Source organism: Amborella trichopoda, chromosome 1 (assembly GCF_054954075.1).
Source record: "Amborella trichopoda isolate Santa Cruz 75 chromosome 1, AtrichopodaSantaCruz75HAP2 v2.0, whole genome shotgun sequence".
Classification (NCBI taxonomy): domain Eukaryota; kingdom Viridiplantae; phylum Streptophyta; class Magnoliopsida; order Amborellales; family Amborellaceae; genus Amborella; species Amborella trichopoda.
In genome coordinates this window covers 3,270,054-3,285,924 of record NC_142336.1, presented here as the reverse complement: position 1 = coordinate 3,285,924, position 15,871 = coordinate 3,270,054, and the positions used below count along the sequence as shown (strand labels likewise).

General features: G+C 35.7%; 1 protein-coding gene and 1 non-coding gene across 3 annotated transcripts; both read right to left on the bottom strand.

Annotated features, from left to right (window-relative positions):
• Positions 1-4,176: 4,176 nt before the first annotated feature.
• Positions 4,177-12,895, bottom strand: LOC18427092 (NAP1-related protein 2). 2 transcript variants are annotated; one of them, XM_011622406.3, is made up of 11 exons: positions 12,731-12,895; positions 12,302-12,443; positions 11,246-11,368; positions 11,018-11,068; positions 10,184-10,255; positions 9,329-9,442; positions 9,140-9,201; positions 7,831-7,894; positions 5,297-5,353; positions 5,063-5,119; positions 4,177-4,489 (listed from the first exon to the last, which is right to left on the bottom strand). In XM_011622406.3, exons 2-11 carry the CDS (start codon positions 12,422-12,424, stop codon positions 4,439-4,441), a joined length of 774 nt encoding a protein of 257 aa, XP_011620708.1. In that variant the 5' UTR covers positions 12,425-12,443; positions 12,731-12,895; the 3' UTR covers positions 4,177-4,438. The 2 variants fall into 2 exon arrangements, with proteins under 2 accessions (XP_011620708.1, XP_006836211.1); XM_006836148.4 differs by having other exon boundaries at positions 12,302-12,426.
• LOC148783486 (small nucleolar RNA snoR99) lies at positions 10,376-10,484 on the bottom strand. The gene has a single exon (XR_016047583.1). It is a non-coding gene; the product is annotated as a small nucleolar RNA snoR99 (small nucleolar RNA).
• Positions 12,896-15,871: the final 2,976 nt, after the last annotated feature.

Sequence of the window (15,871 nt, the reverse complement as noted above, 5' to 3'; positions counted from 1 at the left end):
GTGATATTATTGTTGACTTGTTGCCAAATTTGATGGTTGTTAATTCCCGGACATAATAGAACCTATAGAAAGCTACCCATATTTCTCCATATGCTTATGTTTTTACATGTATAGAACCTATACATATTGGTATGTTTTTACATGTTAATTGGACTACCTACATGTCTTGCTATATTGATTATTCAAGATTCTCTTTAAATATGGTGTATTTCCTAAAGAATGAAATTTCTCTAAGGCCTAGGCTTATGAAAACAAAATAAGGGCTCACCTCAAATCTTTTGGAAAGTACTTAAGACAACGGAAATTTTCATGATGACTCTAAAATTAATTTCTAACTGATAATAAAATTTTAAACTCAAAACATAACGAAATAGATGGTATACATAATTCGTTATGATATACATTATACTTAGAGCTTGAAATCCTAATTTTTTTCATGATCATAATATTCAGGTTAAGATGATGGATGTAAAGGTTTTCAATGTAAAGGTTTTTTGAATTATAATTTTAGATGAGTTAGGAGGTGAGGCTTTAAATATTTTGATGGGGCCCCATCAAACCATTTTTTAGGTAATCTCATTTTCTAAAATAGTTAGGTTGGGTTTTTAAAAACTCCGATCATTTTTTTTTCTTTCAAAAATACTCCAGTGATTACAAAGTGGATCAAGTGCACAGTATGCACATGTGGGAGAGCGCTATACTTTATGGCAAGACGCCAAAATACACTTGGAATCTTCTCTCCCCGTTTCTCTCAAGAATGTGGATTCGGATCTGCTTCTCAATCTTTGATAAATTGAAGAGCACGTATGGCATATTCGTGAGGGAGCGCACTGTATATTTACTCCAAAAATGATTTGCGAAAATTTTTGAATTTGAAATTTAGGAATCCAAAGTATTTACTAAAAGGAAAATTGTTTCATGTGGGTTGGATCGCATGACTACATATGCGATTCAAAAGGTGTAAAGCATCCATCTTAAAGATGGATGCAAAAGTAGGCGTTCCATCTAAAAACAATGGAAACGAACAGTGCAAATGTTTTTTTTTTACTATAATTATTATTTCTCGTTTTTAAAACTTATTTTTTCATATTCATGATCTCCATGTTAGAGATACATGCCTTTAAAAATTAAGTCCAAAAATCCATCTAGAATAAGATTTATTAAGATGACCACATTTCTACATATGCGGGCTTGGCCGTATAGTAAACGGGTCCTTTACTGAAAGAATAGATTTTAAATTCTTAAATTTGACCGTCTAGAAATTAAACTATTTGTGTTCATTCTTAATGCAATTTTTAGGCATATGTAACTTCCCTTACTGAATGAAACTTATATACTTTTCCCTATTGAGCTCGGCGATTGGGATGGACTCGCATACACTATTTTATTTTTAAAAAAATTTCTATAACATTTTGACACCAAGTTTTGGGTGTACACTCCTCTCTTATACTCGTACCTATAAATAAAATAAAATGATCAAAATACTTCTAAAAGTCTTATTGAGTATCTTGGTTATTGTATTTTATCAAAAAATAATAATAATAATTTTTTTAGGTGCATCTCATTGAGGTTATGGCACGAATCAAATTTCATGTTTATATTATTTGTAAAAAAATAAAAACAAAATATTATGAGGCGTCAAATTTAGATCCATCAGTCAATAGTTCACTTGATCTAAATTAAACGGCTAGATAAAGTGAAGTATGTATCTTCTATACAGAAGGGGTAGTATAGAAACCTTTCTTTAAAAATAATCTTTTATTTGTTTTTGGAAAAAGTTTATATAGAGCCTAGGCTCTAAACAATCAAATTAGAGCTTCCTCAAAAAGTTAACTAGAGATTGTTTTGATGCGCAAACATCCTCAAATTGATCATCTCGACATCAAGGATGTGAGAAAAAAATGGATTTCAAGTTTTGGAAATATGTATTTTTTTGTCATCGATTTTTAAATTATTAAAGTTTTTATAGATCTGTTCAATTTACACTATTTTTGAAGTTTTAAATGTTATAATTAAAGATAAAAATAAATTTTAAGGCTAGTCAAAGATTTTCAGTATTGAAACAACATTTCTTGCCACTATTCAAAGGTGGGTTCGAATTTGATTGTTTACATCCTCGGCTCGATAAAAACCGTACCCTTTTTGGCTAAAGCAAATGGGAATTGGTTCTTGCCATAAATTCATTTTAAAATCTTAGTTAGCACAAGAAGATTATACTACTCTTTTTGGCAAGAATCTTGAGTAGGATAATGAAACTTTTAGGTAGGGGAATCTGCTTTGGATTTGTTGTATTTAAAGATACAACGATAAATTATTTTAGGGGAGATAATGAACCGCTATGATTTTCTTAGAAGAAATCAAGGGCCTTCATTCACTTGCTTGTGACCAGACAATTAGAAGGCAGTACAAATTAATTTTCATTATATAATGCCTTCACTAGTATGTGGGCCTTTATTGTACACCTTTATTTTGGCATATCATGGGAGGGGAGTAGAAATGGCCGGTATGGCCGATACAGGTTTTGTGTAGATGACTCCAAATAGTTATGATATGATAAAAGTTACGATGATGATCGGATAAAAGTAAAAATAGTGAAAAAGTTTATTGTGTATTCCTGCACATGGGTTCACCCTCAATTTTTTTTATGGATTTGGAATGGTAGACGTGATCCATGCATTTGTGGCTCAAAAAATAATCTAGATTTACTGATGGTTTGCAAAACATCAAAATGCATGGTCCCAAAAGCTGTTCAAAACAAGTAGTTTATTGATAACTTGAGACCTAGTGAGATTGGATTTCCAAACTTAACATTCTAGCATCTATCATCCTAATCACCTATGCCTAAAGCCTGGTCTCCAGAGTTTATTTATTGGGATTGACTACAAAGCGACAATTTATTTTTATTACAAAATCACAATTACCACAATTACTTTCACTCTTTAGATGTCAAATTGAATGGTTTATATAGAACATAAACTCTCAAATTGGAAATAGTGCGTCTTGTAATACATTTTTGGACTCTTAATTTTTAAGATTTTCAAGTTTCCATAAATATACTTGATCGACATTATTTTTTAAGCTTTAAATTTTATCATTAAAGATAATATATTTTAAAACGATCACAAAGATTTTCAATATTGAAACCATTGATACTATTTGAAAGAGTGCTTTTTTTAAAGGGCTCATTTTTTTATAAAAATATTTATTCACATATCCGTTAAATCTGTAGTATTTTTTGAGCTTCAAATATGATAATGCAAATATTATAGTGATGAAAATTGATTTGCAAAATGTACACTATTTTTTAAGCTTTAAATATTACATGTATTCAATTTTCTCCCTTTAACTCTTTCTTTTTCTCCTTAAACATTTTTTCTTTTCTCTTCGTTAATTCTTCCTTTTTCCTCCTGTCTGTAACATTTTGTATTTTCTTCTCCCCCTCGGAAGATATTTCATAATCGTCATCAATAAATGTTACGGGGCCAGACATACCTTCTAAAAGTTGTTGGCCCAACAAGTACGAAAACACAAAATTGAGTATTACAAGAGGCCTGTTTAGATGAGAGAGCATACAAAGACATCCATTATCTTTCGCCGTTCACATCTAGCCATCAGATATAAAATCGTACAGCTAAAAATGTACAACAAAACATGCTTCAAATAAATATTCTCAAAATATTTTCTTTCCCAATATCCCATCTAATGGTCTAGCTTGATTGTGATATTGCACACATTCTTACACAAGCCATTCTTATAGTATAAGATCTATGTTCAGATATATAATCAATGGTTTACTTATCGAAATGCAATGATCATGATTAGTCTTTTTAAGAGTCCTATATTTACTCTTAAGAATCAATAACCAATCATGGACTGGACAAATTATATTTTATTTTAAATAAGAATTACTTATAAGATCGAAAAAATAGCACCTCCCCCATACTTAAGTTGCATCTACCTCCCCCATACCTAAGTTGCATGTTGTGGAATGTGTCCATTAAACCACTAACGATCTCAAAAACATAATAAAACACCAGGTTGAGAGAGAGGGAAAAAAATAAATTCATTTTGGGAAAAAGCAACCTTTTCTCCTACAAGAGATGGAGACAGAAAAGAATAGCCTTTGAAAGACCAATACAGCAAGCAAAGCCAACATTTTTTCAATAGAGAACTCCAGACAGGAAAAAGAATATAAATAACCTTTTCAAAGGCCAATACATAGTTTCTCAGCTTTCATATCAAGCCCAAAAAGGAGAGAAAAACGGCTTTTAAACAGTGTCTCCTCCATTAACTCAGAGACCCATGTCAAGAAACATTTAGCCAAAATGAAGCTAAATCATAAGTTGACCAAATAGACACCTTCATTCTCTCACCATACCAAAACTCAAAGAACAAACAGTAAAACCATGGACAGAGAGAGAGAGAGAGAGAGAAAAGCCTAGCTGTCATCTTCATCACCCTCCTCATCCGAGCTATCCTCGGACTCTCCCTGCAAATAGTAAAAACGGCCACCAATTACATAAATAAGTTAAAAATACAAATTATAAACTACTAGCAATGACTGAACAAATAATTAAAAGGATGAAACCCGCATCCCTTACGTTTAGAGCTCTCACATCCAACAGTAAGCAATCAGTGAAAGAGGAAACAAGTGAGCAGAAATCAGATAAGACAGTTTCGGACAAAGAAGACAAGGGCGATAAAAAGAACATAAGCAGCAGAAAAGAAAGCATGAGACGCCAAGGAAGCAGGATAGAGTGAGAAACATGGCAAGCCAGAAGAAAAGAAAGAAAGAGAGAGAAAGTAGAGAGAGAATCACAGACATGGAAGATAAGCGGAGACAAAATGGGGGCTAGAGAGAGCAGATCAAGAATACAGGAGCAGACGGGAAAGCAGGGGATGAGGAAGGCTAAAAGGAAGTCCAAAACTCAAGTCGAAGGGCGAAATGGGAACAAAAGCAAGACAAAAACAGAGAGAGGTAAGAGCTTTAGCATAGGAGAGAGCAACAACTCAATTCGAATTTATCAAATAACCAAATCCGGAGAGTAAAAAGAGTTCTTACTTCATCGTCTTCATTCTCATCATCATCGTCATCTTCATCAAAATCTCCCTCTGCTTCCTGAACCAGAAGAGTAGATCACGGCACTTAGAAATTCCAGGTGGGCTAAATCCGGCCAATAAATGATGCAACTGATAATTATAAAAGAAACTTTTGAAAGGAGATCCAAAAGAATTAAACTGATATTTCAAAAAATAATTTAGCAATCAAAGAAAAATGTAATTTATCCAAACTTACATTGTTGAAATATTTCAAAGGGTTTGGCCACAAATCCTCCTTAATTATCTCAGCAACCTGGGGATTCCACAACTAACACCGATCAGTTTGTCATACAATATTTGTGTAAGGAGCGTGTAGGACGTGATTCCACAAAATCACTCCTTCAGAAACCATGTTAGGGGCATTTATTTGATCCCAAATATAAAAAGGAATACACTAAGCATTTATTTGATCCCAAATATAAAAAGGAATACACTATGAGATCATTTTATATTTGGTACAAGGAGGTCACTAGCCACTCTTAGCCACTGTTAGCCACTGGATGTGAAATATAATAGACGAAATTGTGTCACAACATTCAAAAAATTTTATTTTGGACTATATGCCCAAACAATGACACATCCTCAGCCACTTGATTTCAAATCTAACGATCAATGATGATTGTGACCTCATTGGATCAAAAGCAAATGACCTCATTGTATACATTTCCAAAATAAAATACCAATTCTCTTCATCTCCTTGGAACAACCCAAAACAAACAACATTCATACACACCTTAAAAAACAGTGCTTTTGAATGCCAGGAATATAGCTTGTCATTTGATGAGACAATTAAACCTGGCTGTCTTTTAAACCTGGGTGTTTTTTTTTTACCCAAATTTTGTAGGTAACCTACTAATTTAAAAAAGTAATATATGATTTTGAGTTCTTAAAGGCCTAGCCCTAAATACCTTTACCAAATGGACAGCCTGCGATCTATGGTGCAAATTTTTTCATTGGTATGAAACAAATAATCCCAAAATTTAGGGTGATCTGAAATTTTGGGATCCACTTTAGCAAACTTGAACTCCTCCCCAACTCGGTCACAACAATAACAGAATCAACTTGCAACATATTTTCAATTTTTTTGGGAAAAACATGACCTTTCAATCTTGGGAAAGAAGTTTCAAGCCAAACTCTAAATAAAGCCACAAAAATTAGCACAAAACCCACAAATATATTTGGAAAAAGTTATATAAGGTTCATGCCTTGAAATGTGGAATTAAAGTGCACCTCTAAAATCCTTCGAAAAAGGTCGATCTGATGTTTGGAAAAACATCTAATTGATCATCCTGACATCAAAATGAATAGATATGAAGAAAAACAGTTATTGTTTTTTTTTTGAGGTTAAGATTGACTAAAAAAAGAGATTTCAAGTCCTAAAAATAATACATCTTGCAACACATTATCTGGACCATCCATTTGCAAGATTTTCATGCATTTATAGATACTGCTCAATTTGAAGCATATTCGGAGTTTGAATTTTTATAATATAGATAAAAGAAGATATTATTTTACCATCTTAATATATTTCAACACAAAAATTGCATCTCATGACACAGTTTGGAGATGGCACCTTACTGTGATTGTTTAAGGTTGCAACCTAATACCAACCACACCCAATGTTTTGATGTCAATAACTGTATTTTTATTTTGAAAAATGAAAAACTGCCCAAATTTGTTCATCATACAACTCAGAGACCTTGAGAGTTGACTTGACTCTCCAAGAGTTTTTGAAGAGTCAAAATGAGTTTTGGAAGGCTGGTTGAGACATGGAGTTTCCACAGCGTACGTCGGCATTTTGCGTATTCATCCTTAAATTTTATCCCACAAGAGGCTTATTAATATGATTATTGTTCTCAAATTCCTACTGTTCCTACTGTATTATTTTCATACTTATTCTATGATCTGTAGCTTTCCTACACATGAGTAGACAAGTTTAAGAGGCCACTGAACCACTGAGAAAATGGAACTTTTCTCAGTACAAAATATCTCCACTGTCCATTAATGGGAATGACCAGTAGATTGCCTCGTGGTGCAACATATGATAACACTTGGTGCTTAGCATAATCAATTTTATATTGTACCAAATTCACTGCTTTATTATACTTCTTTTAGAATTTTTATTTTTAAAAATACACAGACCCCCTAAAATGCGTAATGAAAAAGTTTATATAAGGATGCAACCTTATAATGTAGAACTACGGATGCACCTCAAAAATCCATCGGAAAAGGTAGTTTTAATGTTGAAAAACCCTTTGATTGATCAGCTCGACATCAAGACGTATGACCATGAAAACTAAAAAGATTATAAGTATCAGAAATAGTGAATTTTACAACATATTATCTACACCGTCCATTTTCAAGATTTTTATATGTTTATAGATCTACTTGATTTTAACCATTTGTGAAATTTAAAATTTTATAATTAGATATAAAAATAGATTTTGAGACAATCCTAACAACATTTTACATCAAAATTATATACCATGATAAAATTTGAAGGTGCATCTTACTTCTACAGCTACGGATGCATCCGTATGCCAACTGCACCCTTAAGTAAAATGTAAAAGAAATGCATAATTTTCCTTTAGAATTTTTATTTTAAAAAAACACATCTACTTCCCCTAATCGGCTGAAGAGTGGAACCACTTCCCATTCCCGGTCAACACAAAAAGCCCTCCGAACCATATCTGATAACATTGGGTATAGTTCCCATTGACAAAGAATTACCTCATCTTGTAGCCCTTCCGTAAAATCCTTTTGTTGGTCTGTTTCACTGAACCATGTGAAGAAACTGAAATAAAAAGCAAACTAGTAAGAAAATGAGTTAATAACTAACAAGCAAAGCAGAAAGAAGATGTCCTTAGGACCAATGCCAAAACCAAGCCAAATATAAGGAACTCATAAGACATTAATCAAATTATTGGAAGGTCGTCACCTTCAAAAGGATTAAAAAAAGAACAGATAAAAAACAGAAAAAATGTCTTTCATCAAGAGGAAGTAGGAACTAACCTTTTACCTACAAAAATGTACTATCAATCAAGGTTTAAAAAAATGCCAATCCAGATTGGAACCAGCCAATCCGCATCAGGAAGCATCGGAGGCAAACTGGTTGCCCTCATGAAACAGTAGGTTCTGGCCAGTTCTCTGACCGAAGTAGGCCTGATTCTTTGACAAAACCAGTTGGTTCTATCAAAGAACTGGTCAGAACCGGCTCCACTTTTTTTTTCAAAATTTTATTTTTTTAATGATCAATTCAGTAGACCAGATTGCCGATTCACTAAACTAGATCGAAAATCTGGATGTGCAATCTGGGTCACCAATCAGTTTTTAAAAACCTTTGTATTAACCAAAGACAGATACAAGAATGAAACCCAACCTACACTCCTAAACAATTTTTTTAGGGTAATAATTACACCTAAGCTAGGGAAACTCTTAAACTCCTAAAACAATTTTTTTAGGGTAACAATTACACTTAGCTAGGGAAACTCCTTAACAATTCCATTAAGCTCACCGCACAATTCTTCTATTCCCCCTCCCTTCCTCGCATGTGATTGTGCAAATGAATACGCATCAAGGGGTGAGTAGTATGTTGTATATGCAGAGAGGGAGGGAGGGAGGATTAGTTTCATATCTTGAAAGTTTTAAAGGTCTTGCACATTTGTTGAACTAAAATCACAGGAAATATCTTTACGCTTCCACAAAAATCAAAACTAGTGACTGATGGTATTTTGGTACTCTTTTTAAAAATATATTTAGGCTTCCACAAAAATCAAAACTAGTGACTGATGGTATTTTGGTAATCTTTTTAAAAATATATTTAGGCTTCCACAAAAATCAATACTAGTGACTGATGGTATTTCAGTAATCTTTTTAAAAATATATTTAAACAGCTTCACTACTTCCTTGTTAAAAAGAGAAAAACAAATGAGAAATAACAATGCTATTTTTCTCCTGAACGAGTGTTAAACAAAAATAACGATGCTATTCTTCCCTAAATAATCTAAGACTTGCATGCTCAGATATAAGAAATACTAACCTTCCTTCAGAAAAGGGCCGCTTTTTTCCCTCCTTTCCATGGTTGATTCCATTTGAGACATCCTGTTAAGTAAAATTAGAACTACCACTGTTACAATTCACGTAAGAAATGAAAATCCACGTAAGACCAAACAAACAAATATACAGAGAAACATAAAGATCTATCTATATTACAGAAAGGGAAACTTACCATTCCTTCTTTCCATTTGATGGTGGTACCTGTGACCTTTGTGCTCCCATCATCAGAGAAGGTCAATGTCTTTATTAGCTTTGCATCCTCGAAGTAGGGGTTAGTGTTGAAGTTCTGAAGCATACAAGGCACAAACATGAGAGAGCTAAAACAGGTCTATGACTGTTCCATGAAAATAAATACAATTTTTTTTATAATACAGGAAAACAAATAAGTTCCCATCTAAAGATACTTAGACCAGTGGAAAGCAGACATCTATAATCAAAACTAATCATTGCAAAAATCATAGTCCACTTAGTCATGACGGTCCGTCCATTGAAATGTTAGGAGTTATAGAGAGCGGGTGGCATCCACCATAGGTGTGTCGCTTGCTTGAGTGGGGGGTCCACTGTCAATCCATCACATCCATTTCAATGGATGAGTGTGACCAATTGACCAGTGCTTTTTCCATAAAGAATGGGTTGAAGTGTACTTTTCATGCCAGTCAATAAGCTCAAGAACCACTAAATATTGTTCCATGTAAATTAGTGGTCTTCATGTTTCTCTATCTAGAAATGCCACTAAAATCATTTAATGAACAAAATATGAATAAAGCTCGAATAAAATCTCAGCATGACAAAAATCACAGAAACAAATTGTTCAATTTTTTTCTTTTAATAAATAAAGAGTGATAGACAAATGATTCAGATTGGCTTTAAAAAGGCTTCCAATGGAATAATCTCAGACTGGTGCACAGTAAAATATGAAAGTTAGGGAAAGTCATACCAGTCAAGTGGCACAGACAACATTTTTCCTTACGTATTTGTGTTGTATGCGTGCGCATCAGAGTCTGTTCAGGAAGGACAAGAGACTTACAAATGTGATAGTATACCCCGATTTAATGTCTTTTGAATCCTCAACGTCCAAAGAATGCAAGTACTTAAATATCTGCATAAGAAAACAGAGTAAGCTTGAAATTGATGCAGGGTAACGTGTAAAACAAAAATTCTTGGTTCTCATTCATTTCGCTTTTATTATCCTTTTTTGAAAAATGGTGGTAAATGAGAAGGATATTCCCATTTTGAATGATCAGCGAAGATAAAATGAGCTTCGCTGACAAAGTGAAGCTAATGGGATCATTGATTAAATATCAGGGACCGGTTCATCCCTGAGGCAAAGTACATAAAGCCAAAGGGGCAGACGTCCAGTCCCATGATTAAAAAAGGATAACAAATACGCATTAATTCCAAAAAGATAAAGAGAAAGAAGCACCCAATATGTTCAAAAATAGAGATAAAAACAATCAAGAGTTTAGAAAAGAAAAACCCTGTCTTGTGAGATGAGCGGGAATAAGCATGAAGAAAGAGGTGGAAGAAGAGAAACCCTACATTTGTGGGGCTAAAAGAATAAGAATGAAGAAATAAAAATCCTTATTTAGGTAGAAAAGAAAATATAGTTCTGGAAAATGAAAGGAGGTTGAAGGACTAAAACCCTAATTTTGAGCAGTGGCTAAATAAGAACAGCAAACAACTAGGGGCCAACAACACTACTTTATGCCTAGGGCGATACAAAACCACAACTCTAAATCCTTTTTCTTTTTTATTGTAAATTAAAAAACCAATATCTAAATTCAATTTGATCAGATATCATGGACCAATTTCTAAATTCGAATCAGGTGTCCATGTGTGTGTAGGTGGTTTGGATACAGACCTTCTGATCTTCTTCAGATAGGAGATCGCACAGTGCTGGGTGACTGAGAAACTACAAAACCAACAAAAGTTCAAATGGATATCATACAACAACTATCAATAAAACAAATTATCAAAAATAAATAAACAACTAAAAAGAAAACCATGGCCTAAAGCTCCATGTCTAGACTATTCAAGTAGCAACCTTGAATATATTAGTCAGGCTTATACAAAAAAAGAGAGTACATACCGCAGTCAACCAGAAGTCAGGTATCGTCTGAATGATTTCATTTCGTCTCCCATACACAGGTCTTCGTATCTCATTGTATTTTTGCTCCACCTCCAACACTTTATCACTGGCTTCCTCGTTCACCTAAAAGGGCCAACCAAAAAGAACAAGGCCACATGCAGAAGAAGTGCCATTAGTAAAAAAAAATTAACAAGTGACGACCAGGGGCACATAGTTACTAGGGCATTGATTAGAGAAGGCCAACAAGGTAAGTGCCATAAGACATGAAACTAGAAAAAAAGACAAATATATAGCACTTGAATGCAATTTTTAGCCCCTTAATCAGCTAGTATTGTTCATTATGTGTCTTCTTAGAAAGGTAAAATAAATGTATTTCATAAGATTCCACAGTTTTGGAACCCCCATCTGCGGTAAAATACAAAAACATATGTAATTTAAACAAACCAATAGTAGTTTACAATTTACCATATTCAAAAAATAGTAGTTTACAATTTCCATGCACATCCAATTTCGTAAGAACCCAAGTTTTCTTATTTATGCGATGATTTTTTTTTAAATCTGGACTGTATTTATATGATGAAATTAACACTTACAAGGGCACTCAAACTGAAGAGTCAGAGATCAATGAGATAGGCAACATTGAGTCAAAAAATTTTTGAATGCTACATCAATCAAGATTCATTCCATGGCCATAGTTTGAATTTGTGAAAAAACAAAGTAAAAAATAATTCGAATTTGTGGGGCATTTTATACGATCATGGAAAATCAGTAGAAACCGATACATGCACTATGAAAAATAACAATCGAAAAAAAGCGAGAAAAAAAAACACACAAAATGCAATATATTTTCTGGAAAAGTCTACTCCCCCTCACCCATCCCTTTATCTTAGGTCTCTCTATTTCTCCCTTCTTTTACTCACATTAGACTCCTAGCTTTACCCTTTTTCTCCTTTAAATTCTTAGAGAGAGAGAAACACAAATGAAAAATGGACCATAAACACTCGAGCTGAATTCCTTGGAGAAAAAACATAGCATAAACATAGAAGAAATGCTTACCTTCTCCAGTTCATCCTGGATTTCCTGGAGCTTCTCGATTGAAAGAACCAGTTCTCCATCAATGTGGTCCGATACGTCATCTTCAACTGGTTGAGCTTTGGATTTCTTTCCCTTCTCAACCATGGCTGAACCTCGCAAAACCCTAAAAACCAAATGAATAATAGAAACCCAAATAAACCCTATATCACCAAAATAAGGCTTCGAAAAAACTCCTCTCCAATGAAGCTTAAATACCGTAAAAACCTCAAAAAGAGCACCTATACAACCAGAATAAACATCTACATCTGATAAAGCTGCTCTCAGATGAAGCTTAAATAGCCCAAATAGCTAACCCTAAATAGAAACCAAAGACTGCTGCAAAAAAATATGAAAAAAACCTAAACACCATTAAGAATCTACTGCAAATGCATGAGAAAGGCCATAAAATACCTTATCAACACTGCAAAAATAAATAGCTTCCCAATTAGCAATTAATTTGTGGCCTCTTCGCAGTAACTCGAGCCATGAAACCCTAAAACCTTGCGTCTCAACCTTAAAACCCTAAACCCTAATTCTCCCCTAAATCCCTAGCCCTAACCCCACTCAATTTCTTCTAAAAAAAAACACTCGGCGCTGAAGTACCATGAGCTCTAAGCTTTGATACGAGTGCCACGTGTCAACATCGGGACACGTGTATGGACCAAATGAGTGGGCCCCTATTTGTCGATGGACAAACGGCCCAGATATTTTGTTTATAATGATCAGCGACTAAGATTAACGAGGGAATTGGAGTCGGGGAATCACAGCCGTTTGAAGTTTCCTGATATTGGCTCTTGAATGGACGGTCCAGATGGTCATCTTTTTAGATCGTGGGTCTCAAACCGTTGGATTTCACCGATGTCCGCTCTCCAGGCTAGTCTTGCTGAAATTAGCGAGCAAATGTAACGAAATTTCGGTCTCTAATTTGAATTTCGGAACTTTTCGTCTAGGGCATAGATGAGATGGAATGAAGCGTTGGCTTGAATGTTAGGTTTAGTATAGTAATCTCATCGTGTTTTTCAAAACCCATATAAATGGGTGGATTGTTCACCCTATCGATCTGTATTGAATCCCGGACTGATTTGGCTTGGTCTGATCCAATCATCATCATCATTACCATTATCATTGAGTCTGATCCAATTGTCAGGGGTCGATTATATAATTCATATTCTTCCATTCTGCTCTATCAAGAACAAACTATAAATTATTATTATATCTCTTCTTACTACTTTCATATGTCTTTTCACACCATTCTCTAGCCCCCTATTATATATAGCCTTTTAGTTACAAATTCACCCCTCCTAATCGGTATTGCATTAGGTCTACACTGCATATGTTCACCCCTCATAACTGGTATTGTATTAGGTCTACGTTACACATGCTCAGCCTCTTAAGTCTAGTTTCCCTCATCTTATTGCTTATTGGTACCACCCCTCCATTTTTTCATATGTATTCATTCTAAATTATATCATTGAATTGCCACTCATCCATCTCAATATCATCATCTCACATACACTCATTCTATAGATGCGTTGTTTCATAACCTCCCAACATTGCATCCCATAAAAGCATGTCTCATATTACAACTATCCTATAGAACTTCTAGTTTAATTTCATAGGTACACGGTGACCACATAAAAGTTGCGATGTACATCTCCACTTAACCCACAAATCTAATTATATACGTGGTTGTCGTACGTCATTTTTAACGTACTTATCTTTCCCATACGAACAAGGAGAGGGCCGGCAACAGCTTGGCCCTACGGGTACACAAGACACCGGTAGGCCAAAATTGTGTCGTAAAATAAAGCCTCGAGACATACGATCTGAGTACGGTGCCATCGCACTAATGAATGACCTTACAACTATAGCCCTATGCTAACGGCTTCAAAACTATACCAGACCACCACCATCGCATTCGGAATGTCGAAAAAACCCCGAGGACCAAATTCGGGCTCAATCGGACCACTTTAAAGGAGTCTACGCCCATGCGGCCTTACAACAGGCAAGTTTCACAGTAGTGCGGTGCGGCTTCAGCAAACTAGTCCTCAAACATTTAGACTGTGACATTGTGTTTAAGGAGTAGCTTCAAGGACCCATGGCGCCTTCCACTGAAACCAAGAAAAGCCCAGATCCATAGATGTTCTAGATCGCGTCAACCTCGTCATTTTGACCTATAGCATGCACTATGGCACGACCTATAGTCAAATTTATCATGGAAGGAAGGTGCCCGCAAAACGATAAAAAACTAGGCTTTTAGAAAAAGAAGCCTCTAATCCAGTGAAGCAAACCTCAATATCCAAGCATCAGATCACCGTGGGGACGAGTTCAATGCAACCATCTTGCGAAGAGCTACAAATTGGCTTGCATTTAATCTAAAGTCCGATGGATGCAAATCCTCAAGTCACATAATAAGTAAATCCGTTAGGTTGTCGAAACTCCTCTTTCCGGCATCCTCCCAAATTAGGCAAAAAACGCAAACCAGAATCAAATCAACCCAAACTTGGTGCAAAATAACTGCGACTGTCTCCTCTATCATTTGCAAGCAAAGCCAGGAGCTAGAACAATGCGAGTCGAACTGCATTGGCACGCAAATATCACAAATCTGACCGGACTTCCACCCCGTAGGACAAATGTTACCCCAACACGATTAAATGGCATCAAAATTGGCAAAATAGCAAGGACAATGACGATATGCTGACGAATCATCTGAACTATCGCCACAATTTTCAGAAAAAGCTTCCAAGGTCTAGCCATGGCAGAATGAGCTTCATGCAGGGACGCTTCGTCATTAGCAAAAACGATCTCAAGGACATTTTGGTCATTATGCCTAAATTCGGGATTTATTCCTAATTTCTTAAATTGTAATTAAGTCACTTGTAAAAGGGCTGAGATTTTGACCCCTTATTCTCTTTAGGCAGAGCATCCACTCATTATAAAACAGAGGCAATACGTTTGTCGTCTTGTTGTTTGTTTATAAGTCATCAATCCCGTGGAGATGAGATAGAAAACTTTGAGAGAGATAAAGTACCCCTTAGCGTGCCGGTCCGTAAACACCTCCAAGTGCGCGGACCTGTCTTCCCTCTCTCATAAACCGGGTCACGTCCTAGCCTTTCTCTCTCTCTCTCTCTCTTCTGCAACGCACCATCTGCCATGTGCAGTAACCCGCGTCTTCAACAGATGCGTGGATGCGAGCGAACCCACGGCCCCAACCCTCAGGTCCTCTCGTGCCCCTCCATCTGCCAGGCAGCTCCCTCGAGATGATAGCCATATGGGGGGACAGTCGGATCCCATACCGGTCCTAAGCGACGAAGAGAGAGTAGAGAGGTTGCAAGCTTGAATATAGTATTTGTCCAAACCGCACTGACACATATCCGGAGGGTTTCGTGACTGTTATAAGAGGGTTGATCGTCCGGACATGTCCCCCGAACCCTAAGGGGTGAGACTAGCATCCCAAAGTGCCCCCGTCGTAAATTCTCTCTCATTGTTGGTACCTATCAGCATCAAGGGTCCCCCGCACCCGGGCGCACCCACACCGGGGTGTGCCCCCAC

Excerpts from the sequence above, each read along its gene's own strand:
- LOC18427092 (XM_011622406.3), bottom strand. The coding sequence starts at position 12,424 with ATGGTTGAGAAGGGAAAGAAATCCAAAGCTCAACCAGTTGAAGATGAC. Across the intron at positions 10,256-11,017 it reads TATCTGAAGAAGATCAGAAG|ATATTTAAGTACTTGCATTC; the intron begins GTCTGTATCCAA and ends TTTCTTATGCAG. Across the intron at positions 9,443-10,183 it reads CGGGGTATACTATCACATTT|AACTTCAACACTAACCCCTA; the intron begins GTAAGTCTCTTG and ends TGTATGCTTCAG.